Below are 15,803 nucleotides of genomic sequence, written 5' to 3' on the forward strand. Positions count from 1 at the left end.
CCTCTGTGTTACAGATTTTACATGCTACCATAGTAGAAGCCTCTGACTGCTTGGTCTTAGCTTTGTTAGACATAGCAGAATTACTGTGTACACACACACAATTATGGCAATGTGCAGCATGTAACAGGAGTAGTATGTGACAAGGTGTGCACACAATATACAATTTACAGTATGGCATATATAACCCCAAACGCACCAGTTTTCAAGGGTTAGAGAGAAAGCAATATCAGACAGAGAGAGATTTAAAACATGCAGCAGTACTAACATAAGCAACATACAATGCAGAATAAATAATTTAACTGCAATGGGCACTGATATCAACTACACTGCTCTGTAGAAGAGGCTTGGTAGGATGCTGCACTTTGTATAACCTGCAATGTGGTAGAGGTATACAGGGAGATTCTACCCACCGCTCAGGAGACCTGCAGAGCTCAGATAATGGCTGCCCAGCATCTCTGTGGAGGAGGATGAGCGAGGAGCAGTCCAGGACGGGAAGACCGCTGTGGAATGGCGCCCTGGGCTGGGGGAGGGGCAGCTGGGGAAGGGCTGACCTCCCCCACTGGTTCTCCTGGTCCCCAGCACCAGTGTACATTACAGCCCTGGTGGTCTAGTGCGGCCGTAGGGAACACTTAATGGTCCAGGAGCATGTCAGCGCCACTGGCCCTCTCCCCAGGCCAGCGGTAAATGGACTGCGCTATACACAGGTCCTGCAAGCTGGTTACCCGCCTTACCTGTCCCCCAGTGATCCGGTTGCAATCCCAGGTGTGCCTGCACCTCTGCCAGTGAAGGAATTTTGCCAGGGGTCCCGCCGAAATTACACACCCAGCTGTGGGGTCGTGGCCTGGTGGGGATGTTGGAGCATCAGCGCTGGCTTCCCGTTGGACTATCAGACGCTGATTGCTCAGTAAGAATTAAAAATTGTTAGAGAATAAAATTGTTAAAAAACAAAAGCTTCTTCAGTGTGACTATCTCCATGTTGGCACTGCAAAAAAACTGAAGTGCCTGAGCATGGGGGACGGGGTATGAAGGCAGAGGAGCCCACTGCATCCTGCGAGCCTCACAAACTTTATTGTTTGGTGCCAGTCCTGGTCTCCAACAGATCATACCCCAAAGTTAAGAATTAACCCTATGGAGACCATGGACCCCGAAGAAGAGATCTATTTTTATTTAACTTGATTATATTAAACTTTCTTCATAAGGCATACCCATCACAAAGTTTTAAAAATGCTATCATGCTGAGATAAATGAGCTATAAAACTCTGCTCCTCCCTCTCAATGTCAGAAATTGGCTCTTGCTGAGAGCTAAGTGAAACAGCTCATGTGATCATTCAGAACCAATTAACTGAAAAGCTGGCAGTTAGATGATGTAACAGGATGTTTCTCAGGTGCACATGAGCACACTGCTGCCAGTACATGATTTGTTCATGCAGACAAGCAAAAAGATGATTACAGAGGGCACGATTCAGATGTGGATGGAGCTGCGGCTCATACACTGGACCTGTGCAGTATGGGTCTGCGTCGTTGGCAGCAGAGGGTCAGCGATTGACAGTCTGTAACTGTTTTGGGGCAGGGAGGGTATGGCAACTGGCGGCGTTTCTCAAAATGGAGATGTGATTTCAAGGCCTCCGATCTGCAGTGGCTGGTTTGTGACACTTCATGGTGTCGCAGGTGATCCGTTGTGGCATGGATTACTGATGCAAGCAGGAGGCTTTTCCTAATATCAGACGCCTCCTGCAGTATTAACATATTAGTCAGGGCCGGCTCCAGGGTTTGCAGCGCCCCGGGCGGGCAATAGGGGCGTGGCTGAAATGATGTGCGGTGCGCAATGACATCATCGCGCACCGCACAACAAAGGTCCTCTCCACGAAGGGAAACTACTAGACGCTACGCGTCTAGTTCCCTTCACGGCGGGGGGCAGCGGCAGCGGGGGGCACAGCACTGACAGCAGCAAAAGTCCTGCTTGCCCGTGGCAAGATCCGCTACTGATATTAGTGCTATTACTTCTGCTTCTATGTAAGGCGCAGCGACGGCACCTCCAACCACACCTGAATCAGGCAGAGACAACTATAAAGCTGCAACATCCTGCAAGTGTCACTTGTTTAGTTTGGTGAGGTTTGTTCAGATAGATCTGTAACGTGCCGCTGTGTTTAGGGGACAGATCTGCTTTGAAAGGGTAGAAAATCTCGATTCTCAGGTCACCAACAAATGTATCTGTGGTTTCAAAATCAGACATTTGGGCAATAAGTTAAACCTGTATGCACTTTAATATATTCCAAAACTCTAGTGCAGGCAAATGTAACTCATCATTACAGGAAATGACATTTTTGTAGTTTATGGAATGTAATCAGTAGTATAATATAGTTGTCGTCCCCCCCCCAAAAAAAGGTGTTTTTGAGAAATAACTTTGACATAAAAATTACTAGCAAAAGCATTTTAAAAGTGTTTAAGATGTTCATGTGAATATGCACTGACATGTTCTATATGCACTCATGTTTGCACAGATTCTATATGTAAATCCAAGTCCACTGCTATATCAGAGGAAAAAAATTGGACATATAATTAAAAGGGGCATCCAGTATCAGGCAGCTTTGATTGTATTTACCTTACTTTCTTCCAGTTTCCTGATCTTTTTAGCTGCTTTCTGTAATTTTCAATGTATCACTTTGGATGTGACACAGATCTAACACCACACACCGGCTGTAACTGTAATCAGAACAGCTCTGTGCCATATCCAAGGGAAATGAACATTTAAAAAAAAAGAAAAAAAAACTTTAAAAATATAAATACCTTGTTGAAAAACAGCATGAATAAAGGAAACTAAAGACAGTAAGTTAAAGATAGTAATAAATTACAATAGCTTTAGAGTCGAAAAAAAATCTTTTTAAAAACAAAAATATAAATAATGAGATTTCATCTTAGCAAAAACATTCTATTATGTTAACCAATATTTCTGAATGTCTACATCATTATATGGAGTAATTCCATTGGCCCCCACACACTTAGTGAAGACTCACACTTACGTGTAATGTTTGTGCTATATAGACCTGTAGACAGTTTACAGTAATGCATATATACCTCATTAGCAGGGTTTGTGGAAATGATGTGCATCACTAGATATCTGGAAATTAAGGGACAACTCATTTGTCACTGCTATGAGAGACAGTTATAACACGCCAAATCACTGATTACCACTGAGAATGAGACAGAGTATACAGACGATAACCACATTCAGCATGAGGAATGCAGGTTATGGTAGAGTTAAATGATGTTTGTTCCTACTCTCGGTGCAGTAAATTTCCACCAGCCATAACATTAGCTTCAGAAGTCCATCTACTAGAGGTGGCAGCATATGAGCAAAGACATAGGCTTTAAGGCAGACTTTTGTTTTGTCATTTCCCCTTCCATGTAGGTGACACTTAAAGTGCTTCTCTCCTTCTTTGCACCTTTTGTTTGGCTAATGAGACTGTGCAATGCTAGAGAAATACTCCAGGATGTCCTGAATGGTGAATTCCATTGTGATTCCAGCTCCAGTGTAACATTTCTCAATCAGACCCTCAAAGTGCTTATACTGACGGATGAATTCATCCTGCATGGTGTGCCACACCACCTGGTGGAGAGAACAGACAGGACATGTGTGTACTTAGTAACACTCAATCTTAATGTGGCAAAAACACAAATAATAATTGTAAACAGCAGTTGTGATGTCAGCTGACAATGTTAAAAATGTTATTTGCATACTGGAGTCGCAATTTTTCCTCATAGAAATAAAACTTCTTATACTGTAGCATTTCAAACCTGATTTCATTACACACATTTGACTACAGAGCTGTATGCTACACAAAATAGTAGACATGTATAATGCACTTTGGGGGTTATTCAGAGTTGTTAACAAACCAAAAAAGTTAGCAATTGGGCAAAATTATGTGCGGTGCAGGTGGGGCAGATGTAACATGTGCAGAGAGATTTAGATTTGGGTGGAGTGTGTTCAAACTGGAATCTAACTTGCAGTGTAGAAATAAGGCAGCCAGTATTTACCCTGCACAGAAACAATGTAACCCACCCAAATCTAACTCTCTCTGCACATGTTATATCTGCCACACCTGCTAACTTTTTTGCTTTGCTAACAACTCTGAATAACCCCCTTTATGTCATATAGGATTTCACATTGCGATATGAGAAGATGGTGCAGCATAGTGCTGGGGTCATTAGCGCAATTCCCAACTAGGGCCATAACTCTGGAGTTTCTTTCCGTGTTCTCCCTGTGCTGTGTGGTTATCTGCTGGGTGCCCCAATTTATTCCCCAAAACATACAGTGCCAGATAAATACCCTAGTGTATGCGTGCTAGGGTATCTATACTGTAAGCCCCCATGAGGAAGGGACTGATGTGATGGCAAATACTTTACATGCTGCACTACATAATATGGTGGGATATATAATAATTCAGCGCATTGTTACAATAGAATGCACACGTCTTTCTTGCCCCTGCAATGCTGGAACTGCGGCCTTCTCACGGAGCCCTTTCCTGTCTTGTGTAACCTCCAATATTGTCTTAGTGTACATAACGGCACTTTCTGACATATATAATAACATCAGAGAAATAACATTCTGTAACCAGCTACAACCAATCAGACACTGGCCATAAACAGTCTCTGCTGACAACCAATTACACTGGCTCTTTATAAAACAAACAAACAAACCCAGAGATAGAATACGGATTTATATCTTACTGGCTAGTGTTGATTTTGCATGAGCCTCAAATTCTACTGTATATACTGCATATGATGCCAAGCTCCATAAGCCCCAGTTCTTCTGGGCAGAAAGTGAAGTGGACATTTATTACTGAAATCACTGGAGTAACAAAGTGACCAGAACGCACTTGCTGAATCACATGGGAAACCACCTATAACACACTCACCTGTAACAGGTTCTCCTCCTCACACAGGTGCTTATCCACTTTTTTGTAAAGGTTATCCAGACCCTTCTTCACTTCTTTACCAGGATAGTCCTTTATGACTTTACGCAGCTCCTGCTTACTGAATGCCAACTGGTAGCTTACTTCCTCATAGCCAATTCCTTGGGCAACACGTGCTTTGACCCCTTCAAAGAATATCTTGGAAGACAAAGTAAATTAGTTAATTGGTTAAATGACAACAATTACAAAATCATATTCCACATACTTACTATACATATTAGATTGGTGGCTGATACTCTTGTGATCGTCTCACCACTACAAAGCAATTACTAGTACAAATGGCTTAAGGCACGGTTTAAAAACTATCCCAGGTAAACGTTACTGTGGTGAACGCACTGTGCAAAATCACAAACACTGCTCAATTAGTATGTAGATTATATACATTTCTCTGACGTCCTAAGTGGATGCTGGGGACTCCGTCAGGACCATGGGGATTAGCGGCTCCGCAGGAGACAGGGCACAAAACTAAAGCTTTAGGATCAGGTGGTATGTACTGGCTCCTCCCCCCATGACCCTCCTCCAAGCCTCAGTTAGGTTTTTGTGCCCGTCCAAGCAGGGTGCAATCTAGGTGGCTCTCTTAAGGAGCTGCTTAGAAAAAGTTTTTAGGTTTCTTATTTTCAGTGAGTCCTGCTGGCAACAGGCTCACTGCATCGAGGGACTTAGGGGAGAGAAGTTCAACTCACCTGCGTGCAGGATGGATTGGCTTCTTAGGCTACTGGACACCATTAGCTCCAGAGGGAGTCGGAACACAGGTCTCACCCTGGGGTTCGTCCCGGAGCCGCGCCGCCGACCCCCCTTGCAGATGCTGAAGATTGAAGGTCCAGAAACCGGCGGCAGAAGGCTTTTCAGTCTTCATGAAGGTAGCGCACAGCACTGCAGCTGTGCGCCATTGTTGTCACACACTTCACACCAACGGTCACGGAGGGTGCAGGGCGTTGCTGGGGGCGCCCTGGGCAGCAATGTATAATACCTTATTCTGGCTAAAAATACATCACATATAGCCCCTGGAGGCTATATGGATGTATTTAACCCCTGCCAGGTCTCAGAAAAACGGGAGAAGAAGCCCGCCGAAAAGGGGGCGGGGCCTATTCTCCTCAGCACACATTCCCTCACAGAAAGGCTGGTGGGAAGGCTCCCAGGCTCTCCCCTGCACTGCACTACAGAAACAGGGTTAAAACAGAGAGGGGGGGCACTTATTTGGCGATATGTATATATATATTAAAATGCTATAAGGGAAAAACACTTATATAAAGGTTGTCCCTGTATAATATAGCGTTTTTGGTGTGTGCTGGCAAACTCTCCCTCTGTCTCCCCAAAGGGCTAGTGGGGTCCTGTCCTCTATCAGAGCATTCCCTGTGTGTGTGCTGTGTGTCGGTACTTGTGTGTCGACATGTATGAGGACGATGTTGGTGAGGAGGCGGAGCAATTGCCGGTAATGGTGATGTCACTCTCTAGGGAGTCGACACCGGAATGGATGGCTTATTTAAGGAATTACGTGATAATGTCAACACGCTGCAAGGTCGGTTGACGACATGAGACGGCCGGCAAACCAATTAGTACCTGTCCAGGCGTCTAAAACACCGTCAGGGGCGTTAAAACGTCCTTTTACCTCAGTCGGTCGACACAGACACGGACACTGACTCCAGTGTCGACGGTGAAGAAACAAACGTATTTTCCTTTAGGGCCACACGTTACTTGTTAAGGGCAATGAAGGAGATGTTACATATTTCTGATACTACAAGTACCACAAAAAAGGGTATTATGTGGAGTGTAAAAAAACTACATGTGGTTTTTCCTGAATCAGATAAATTAAATGAAGTGTGTGATGATGCGTGGGTTTCCCCCGATAGAAAATTATTGGCGGTATACCCTTTCCCGCCAGAAGTTATGGCGCGTTGGGAAACACACCTTAGGGTGGATAAGGCGCTCACACGCTTATAAAAACAAGTGGCGTTACTGTCTCCAGATACGGACGCCCTCAAGGAGCCAACTGATAGGAGGTTGGAAAATATCCTAAAAAGTATATACACACATACTGGTGTTATACTGCGACCAGCGATCACCTCAGCCTGGATGGGCAGCGCTGGGGTGGCTTGGTCGGATTCCCTGACTGGAAATATTGATACCCTTGACAGGGACAGTATTTTATTGACTATAGAGCATTTAAAAGATGCATTTCTATATATGCGAAACTCTGGCATCAAGAGTAAGTGCGATGTCCATATCTGCCAGACGATGTTTATGGACACGACAGTGGTCAGGTGATGCAGATTCCAAACGGCACATGGAAGTATTGCCGTATAAAGGGGAGGAGTTATTTGGGGTCGGTCCATCGGACCTGGTGGCCACGGCAACAGCTAGAAAATCCACCTTTTTTACCCCAAGTCACATCTCAGCAGAAAAAGACATAGTCTTTTCAGCCTCAGTCCTTTCGTCCCCATAATATCTGCCCAGGGATAGAGGTAAGGGAAGAAGACTGCAGCAGGCAGCCCATTCCCAGGAACAGAAGCCTTCCACCGCTTCTGCCAAGTCCTCAGCATGACGCTGGGGCCGTACAAACAGGTGCGGTGGGGGGTCGTCTCAAGAGTTTCAGCACGCAGTGGGCTCACTCGCAAGTGGACCCCTGGATCCTACAAGTAGTATCCCAGGGGTACAGATTGGAAATTCGAGACGTCTCCCCCTCGCAGGTTCCTGAAGTTTGCTTTACCAACGTCTACCTCCGACAGGGAGGCAGTATTGGAAACAATTCACAAGCTGTATTCCCAGCAGGTGATAATCAAAGTACCCCTCCTACAACAAGTAAAGGGGTATTATTCCACACTATATTGTGGTACTGAAGCCAGACGGCTCGGTGAGACCTATTCTAAATGGAGTCACTCAGAGCAGTGATAGCGAACCAGGAAGAAGGGGACTATATGGTGTCCCTGGACATCAAGGATGCTTACCTCCATGTCCAAATTTGCCCTTCTCACAAAGGGTACCTCAGGTTCGTGGTACAAAACTGTCACTATCAGTTTCAGACGCTGCCGTTTGGATTGTCCACGGCACCCCGGGTCTTTACCAAGGTAATGGCCGAAATGATGATTCTTCTTCAAAGAAAAGGCGTCTTAATTATCCCTTACTTGGACGATCTCCTGATAAGGGCAAGGTCCAGAGAACAGTTGGAGGTCTGAGTAGCACTATCTCAAGTAGTTCTACGACAGCACGGGTGGATTCTAAATATTCCAAAATCGCAGCTGTCTCCGACGACACGTCTGCTGTCCCTAGGGATGATTCTGGACACAGTCCAGAAAAAGGTGTTTCTCCCGGAGGAGAAAGCCAGGGAGTTATCCGAGCTAGTCAGGAACCTCCAAAAACCAGGAAAAGTGTCAGTGCATCATTGCACAAGGGTCCTGGGAAAAATGGTGGCTTCTTACGAAGCGATTCCATTCGGCAGATTTCACGCAAGAACTTTTCAGTGGGATCTGCTGGACAAATGGTCCGGATCGCATCTTCAGATGCATCAGCGGATAACCCTGTCTCCAAGGACAAGGGTGTCTCTTCTGTGGTGGCTGCAGAGTGCTCATCTACTAAAGTGCCACAGTTATGCATTCAGGACTGGGTCCTGGTGACCACGGATTCCAGCTTGAAAGGCTGGGGAGCAGTCACACAGGGAAAAAATTTCCAGGGAGTGTGATCAAGTCTGGGGACTTCTCTCCGCATAAATATACTGGAGCTAAGAGCAATTTACAATGCTCTAAGCTTAGCAAGACCTCTGCTTCAAGGTCAGCCGGTATTGATCCAGTGGGACAACATCACGGCAGTCGCCCACGTAAACAGACAGGGCGGCACAAGAAGCAGGAGGACAATGGCAGAAACTGCAAGGATTCTTCGCTGGGCGGAAAATCATGTGATAGCACTGTCAGCAGTTTTCATTCCGGGAGTGGACAACTGGGAAGCAGACTTCCTCAGCACGACCTCCACCCGGGAGAGTGGGGACTTCATCGAGAAGTTTTTTCCACATGATTGTGCACCGTGGGGAAAGACCAAAGGTGGACATGATGGCGTCCCGCCTGAACAAAAAACTGGACAGGTATTGCGCCAGGTCAGGAGACCCTCAGGAAATAGCTGTGGACGTTCTGGTAACACCATGGGTGTACCAGTCGGTGTATGTGTTCCCTCCTCTGCTTCTCATACCAAAGGTACTGAGAATTATAAGACGTAGAGGAGTAAGAACTATACTCGTGGCTCCGGATGGGCCAAGAAGGACTTGGTACCCGGAACTTCATGAGATACTCACAGAGGACTCAGAGCCTCTGCCGATAAGAAGTGACTTGCTTCAGCAAGTACCATGTCTGTTCCAAGACTTACCGCGGGTGCGTTTGACGGCATGGCGGTTGAACGCCGGATCCTAAGGAAAAAAAGGCATTCCGGAAGAGGTCATTCCTACCCTGGTCAAAGCCAGGAAGGAGGTGACCGCACAACATTATCACCACATGTGGCGAAAATATGTTGCGTGGTGTGAGGCCAGGAAGGCCCCACGAAAAAATTTCAACTCGGTCGATTCCTGCATTTCCTGCAAACAGGAGTGTCTATGGGCCTCAAATTGGGGTCCATTAAGGTTCAAATTTCGGCCCGGTCGATTTTCTTCCAGAAAGAATTGGCTTCAGTTCCTGAAGTCCAGAAATTTGACAAGGGAGTACTGCATATACAACCCCCTTTTGTGCCTCCAGTGGCACTGTGGGATCTCAACGTAGTCCTGGGATTCCTCAAATCACGTTGGTTTAAACCGCTCAAATCTGTGGATTTGAAATATCTCACATGGAAAGTGACCATGATGTTGGCCCTGGCCTCGGCCAGGCGAGTGTCAGAATTGGCGGCTTTGTCTCACAAAAGCCCATATCTGATTGTCCTTTCGGACAGGGCAGAGCTGCGGACTCGTCCCCAGTTTCTCCCTAAGGTGGTGTCAGCGTTTCATCTGAACCAGCTTATTGTGGTACCTGCGGCTACTAGAGACTTGGAGGACTCCAAGTTGCTAGATGTTGTCAGGGCCCTGAAAATATAGATTTCCAGGACGGCTGGAGTCAGGAAAACTGACTTGCTGTTATCCTGTATGCACCCAAAAAACTGGGTGCTCTTGCTTCTAAGCAGACGATTGCTAGTTGAATGTGTAGTACAATTCAGCTTGCACATTCTGTGGCAGGACTGCCACAGCCAAAATATATAAATGCCCATTCCACAAGGAAGGGGGCTCATCTTGGGCGACTGCCCAAGGGGTCTCGGCTTTAAAACTTTGCCGAGCTGCTACTTGGTCAGGGGCACACCCTGGCTGAGGAGGACCTGGAGTTCTCTCACTCGGTGCTGCAGAGTCATCCGCACTCTCCCGCCCGTTTGGGAGCTTTGGTATAATCCCCATGGTCCTGACGGAGTCCCCAGCATCCACTTAGGACGTCAGAGAAAATAAGATTTTACTTACCGATAAATCTATTTCTCGTAGTCCGTAGTGGATGCTGGGCGCCCATCCCAAGTGCGGATTGTCTGCAATACTTGTACATAGTTATTGTTACAAAAAAATCGGGTTGTTATTGTTGTGAGCCGTCTGTTCAGAGGCTCCTACGTTTGTCATACTGTTAACTGGGTTTAGATCACAAGTTATACGGTGTGATTGGTGTGGCTGGTATGAGTCTTACCCGGGATTCAATATCCTTCCTTATTGTGTACGCTCGTCCGGGCACAGTATCCTAACTGAGGCTTGGAGGAGGGTCATGGGGGGAGGAGCCAGTACACACCACCTGATCCTAAAGCTTTAGTTTTGTGCCCTGTCTCCTGCGGAGCCGCTAATCCCCATGGTCCTGACGGAGTCCCCAGCATCCACTACGGACTACGAGAAATAGATTTATCGGTAAGTAAAATCTTATTTTTTATTTACTATTTTATGACCATGAAAGAGATGTGATTTAATCCAACACGATTCAGATCAATTCAGTCACCTATTATTTGAAAATGAATGTATCATCCGGAGCATGTGGGCAGATTTAATGATCAGAATTAGGCAATGAGTGTACAGTATTTAAGATATATGTATATCTTTCCATGTGTGTACTAAATGTTCAATAAAAGATTTTCCTAGATGTGTTTCGTATGAGAGCCAAAACCAAGCAGCTGTGATTACCCATATACGTCACTTTGCTTGTCCCTTCAATAGGCCCAGTTACCAACAGCTTTATTAAAATGTTCTAGTGTCAGCGGTTACGGTTCAATAGATCTGCAGTCAGATCAGGACTACAATCATTAGGTCGACAGTCATTGGTTCGACCTTTAACCACTTGCCTGGCATGGTCGCATCAGATGCGACCATGCCTGCAAGTGCTCTATCTGACCTGGTCGCACAGGATGCGACCAGTCAGATAGAGTGTTAGCAGCGGCAGGGAAGGGGAAACTTCCCTTCGCTGCTGCTGTCAGAGGGACCGGAAGGTCCCCCTGCCTCCCTGCACTCTCCCCTACTGAATGCCATGCTGCCGATCACTGGTGATCAGTCAGAACGCCAGAATCCAATAGCAGCTGCTGGGGAGTGTAAATTAACCCTCCCAAGCCACCCCCAGTATACCTGGAGGTTGTCCCGGCTTTCAAAATGAAAGCCGCGATGGTCGTGATGTTTCCGATGGTCGCGATGTTCCCGATTGATGTTTGGAATAAATATATATATATATATATATATATATATATATATATTTTTTTTTTTTAAACTAAAATCATTTCGGATAGGGTTAAATTCATGTTCTTCACCTAATTCACTCCTAAAAACCCTCGACAATTTCGGAGCGGTTATTGGCAAAATAAATCGTCAGTTAAGTGGTTAAACAGTCGACACTGGAAAAGGGCGATAGGTTCTGAAGGTTGACACATGAAAATGTTGATGTGGAAAATGGTCGACACGTTTTAATTTTTTTGGTGTCGTTTTTTGCCGTGTGAGCACGTGGACTCCCAATTGGTGTACCGCTTCACTTGCCACGCTTCAGGCAAGCTTACTATTGCCAATTAGTCCACATGGATGGTAAAGTATGAAAATAATCGTTATGGTAGACTTACAGTTGATACCGCTATTTCTCCTAAGTCCACAGGATCACATTGGGATATGAGGTAGCGATAGCGGATTGGCACCAAACAATCAAAGCTATCTGTCTCCCAGAATGCAACATGCCCGTTCCTATATCCCCGCCTCCTGGCTCAGGCAATTCAGTTGTTTTCCAAAGCTCAAGGCAGGATCGTCATAGAGAGCTCTTACCAGGCGAGAAGAACACACATGCACACCCTTCCGTACAAGAAAGAAGAGGTTAGTAAGTGAAAGGATCCACAAATCAGGTGCGTCAGGGTGGGATCCCTGTGGATCCTGTGAACTTAGGAGAAAATAAGAATTTACTCACCGGTAATTCTATTTCTCGTAGTCCGTAGTGGATGCTGGGTACTCCGTAAGGACCATGGGGAATAGACGGGCTCCGCAGGAGACTGGGCACTCTAAAAGAAAGATTAGGTACTATCTGGTGTGCACTGGCTCCTCCCTCTATGCCCCTCCTCCAGACCCCAGTTAGGGAAACTGTGCCCGGAAGAGCTGACATTACTAGGAAAGGATTTGGAAACCAGGGTAAGACTCATACCAGCCACACCAATCACACCTTACAACTTGTGATAACTATACCCAGTTAACAGTATGAACAACAAATAAGCCTCATTAACAGATAGCTCATAACAAAACCCTTTAGTTAAGCAATAACTATATACATGTATTGCAGAGAGTCCGCACTTGGGACGAGCTCCCAGCATCCACTACGGACTACGAGAAATAGAATTACCGGTGAGTAAATTCTTATTTTCTCTGACGTCCTAGTGGATGCTGGGTACTCCGTAAGGACCATGGGGATTATACCAAAGCTCCCAAACGGGCGGGAGAGTGCGGATGACTCTGCAGCACCGAATGAGCAAACTCAAGGTCCTCCTCAGCCAGGGTGTCAAACTTGTAGAATTTAGCAAACGTGTTTGCCCCTGACCAAGTAGCTGCTCGGCAAAGTTGTAAAGCCGAGACCCCTCGGGCAGCCGCCCAAGAAGAGCCCACCTTCCTTGTGGAATGGGCTTTTACAGATTTAGGATGCGGCAGTCCAGCCGCAGAATGTGCAAGTTGAATCGTGCTACAGATCCAGCGAGCAATAGTCTGCTTTGCAGCAGGAGCACCCAGCTTGTTGGGTGCATACAGGATAAATAGCGAGTCAGTTTTCCTGACTCCAGCTGTCCTGGAAACATAGATTTTTAGGGCCCGGACTACGTCCAGCAACTTGGAATCCTCCAAGTCACGAGTAGCCGCAGGCACCACAATAGGTTGGTTCAAATGAAAAGCTGATACCACCTTTGGGAGAAATTGGGGACGAGTCCTCAATTCTGCCCTGTCCATATGGAAAATCAGATATGGGCTTTTACACGACAAAGCTGCCAATTCTGACACACGCCTGGCCGAAGCCAAGGCCAACAGCATGACCACTTTCCACGTGAGATATTTTAGTTCCACGGTTTTAAGTGGCTCAAACCAATGTGATTTTAGGAAATCCAACACAACATTGAGATCCCAAGATGCCACTGGAGGCACAAAAGGGGGCTGAATATGCAGCACTCCTTTAACAAAAGTCTGAACTTCAGGCAGTGAAGCCAGTTCTTTTTTGGAAGAAAAACGACAGAGCCGAAATCTGGACCTTAATGGAACCCAATTTGAGGCCCATAGTCACCCCTGACTGTAGGAAGTGCAGAAATCGACCCAGCTGAAATTCCTCCGTTGGGGCCTTCCTGGCCTCACACCAAGCAACATATTTTCGCCATATGCGGTGATAATGTTTTGCGGTGACATCCTTCCTAGCCTTAATCAGCGTAGGAATGACTTCCTCCAGAATGCCCTTTTCCTTTAGGATCCGGTGTTCAACCGCCATGCCGTCAAACGCAGCCGCGGTAAGTCTTGGAACAGACAGGGCCCCTGCTGCAGCAGGTCCTGTCTGAGCGGCAGAGGCCATGGGTCCTCTGAGATCATTTCCTGAAGTTCTGGGTACCAAGTTCTTCTTGGCCAATCCGGAACAATGAGTATAGTTCTTACTCCCCTTTTTCTTATTATCCTCAGTACCTTGGGTATGAGAGGAAGAGAAGGGAACACATACACAGACTGGTACACCCACGGTGTCACTAGAGCGTCCACAGCTATCGCCTGAGGGTCCCTTGACCTGGCGCAATATCTTTTTAGCTTTTTGTTGAGGCGGGATGCCATCATGTCCACCTGTGGCCGTTCCCAGCGATTTACAATCAGCTTGAAGACTTCTGGATGAAGTCCCCACTCTCCCGGGTGGAGGTCGTGTCTGCTGAGGAAGTCTGCTTCCCAGTTGTCCACTCCCGGAATGAACACTGCCGACAGTGCTAGCACGTGATTCTCCGCCCATCGAAGAATCCTTGTGGCTTCTGCCATTGCCATCCTGCTTCTTGTGCCGCCCTGTCGATTTACATGGGCGACTGCCGTGATGTTGTCTGGCTGAATCAGAACTTGCTGGTTTTGAAGCAGGGGTTCTGCTTGACTCAGGGCGTTGTAAATGGCCCTTAGTTCCAGAATATTTATGTGTAGGGAAGTTTCCTGACTCGACCATTGTCCTTGGAAGTTTCTTCCCTGGGTGACTGCCCCCCCAACCTCGGAGGCTTGCATCCGTGGTCACCAGGACCCAGTCCTGTATGCCGTATCTGCGGCCTTCGAGCAGATGAGCACTCTGCAGCCACCACAGCAGAGACACCCTGGCCTCTCGGGACAGGGTGATCAACCGATTAATCTGGAGATGCGATCCAGACCACTTGTCTAACAGATCCCACTGAAAGATCCTTGCATGGAACCTGCCGAAGGGAATTGCTTCGTAAGAAGCTACCATCTTTCCCAGGACTCGCGTGCAGTGATTCACCGACACCTGCTTTGGTTTCAGGAGGTCCCTGACCAGAGATGATAATTCCTGGGCCTTCTCCTCCGGGAGAAAGACCTTCTTCTGTTCTGTGTCCAGAATCATGCCCAAGAACAGCAGACGCATCGCAGGAATCAGCTGTGACTTTGGACTATTCAGAATCCAGCCGTGCTGATGCAGCACTTCCTCAGATAGTGCTACGCTGACTAGCAACTGCTCTTTGGACCTCGCCTTTATAAGGAGATCGTCCAAGTACGGGATAATTATGACTCCCTTCTTTCGGAGGAGCATCATCATTTCGGCCATTACCTTGGTAAATACCCGCGGTGCCGTGGACAGAGCAAACGGCAACGTCTGGAATTGGTAATGACAGTCATGTACCACAAACCTGAGGTACTCCTGGTGGGGTGGATAAATGGGGACATGCAGGTAAGCATCCTTGATGTCCAATGACACCATAAAATCCCCCTCTTCCAGGCTTGCAATAACCGCCCTGAGCGATTCCATCTTGAACTTGAACTTTTTTATATAAATGTTCAAGGATTTCAAATTTAGAATGGGTCTCACCGAACCGTCCGGTTTCGATACCACAAACATTGTGGAATAGTAACCCCGTCCCTGTTAAAGGAGGGGTACCTTGATTATCACCTGCTGAAGATACAGCTTGTGAATTGCCGCCAGTACTAGCTCCCTTTCTCTGAGAGCAGCAGGCAAGGCTGATTTGAGGTAACGGCGAGGGGGAGTCGCCTCGAACTCCAGCTTGTATCCCTGTGATACTACTTGCAGAACCCAGGGATCCACCTGTGAGCAAACCCACTGGTCGCTGAAGTTCCGGAGACGCGCCCCCACCGCACCTGGCTCCGCCTGTGGAGCCCCAGCGTCA

The 15,803-nt window shown here is 46.9% G+C and overlaps 1 protein-coding gene across 8 annotated transcripts in view; it reads right to left on the bottom strand.

Annotated features, from left to right (window-relative positions):
- Positions 1–409: 409 nt before the first annotated feature.
- EXOC1 (exocyst complex component 1) overlaps positions 410–15,803 on the bottom strand; it is a 143,000-nt gene continuing 127,606 nt past the window's right edge. For 6 of the 8 annotated variants that reach the window (XM_063920898.1, XM_063920902.1, XM_063920900.1 and 3 more), the window contains 2 exons: positions 4,917–5,111; positions 410–3,607 (listed from right to left, as the gene is read on the bottom strand). In XM_063920898.1, the coding sequence (XP_063776968.1) occupies positions 3,455–3,607; positions 4,917–5,111 (348 nt within the window). In that variant the 3' untranslated portion in view covers positions 410–3,454. The remainder of the gene's footprint in view (positions 3,608–4,916; positions 5,112–15,803) is intronic. The other 2 variants (XM_063920903.1, XM_063920901.1) reach the window with 1 other exon arrangement.

This window comes from Pseudophryne corroboree, chromosome 1 (assembly GCF_028390025.1).
Source record: "Pseudophryne corroboree isolate aPseCor3 chromosome 1, aPseCor3.hap2, whole genome shotgun sequence".
Lineage (NCBI taxonomy): Eukaryota > Metazoa > Chordata > Amphibia > Anura > Myobatrachidae > Pseudophryne > Pseudophryne corroboree.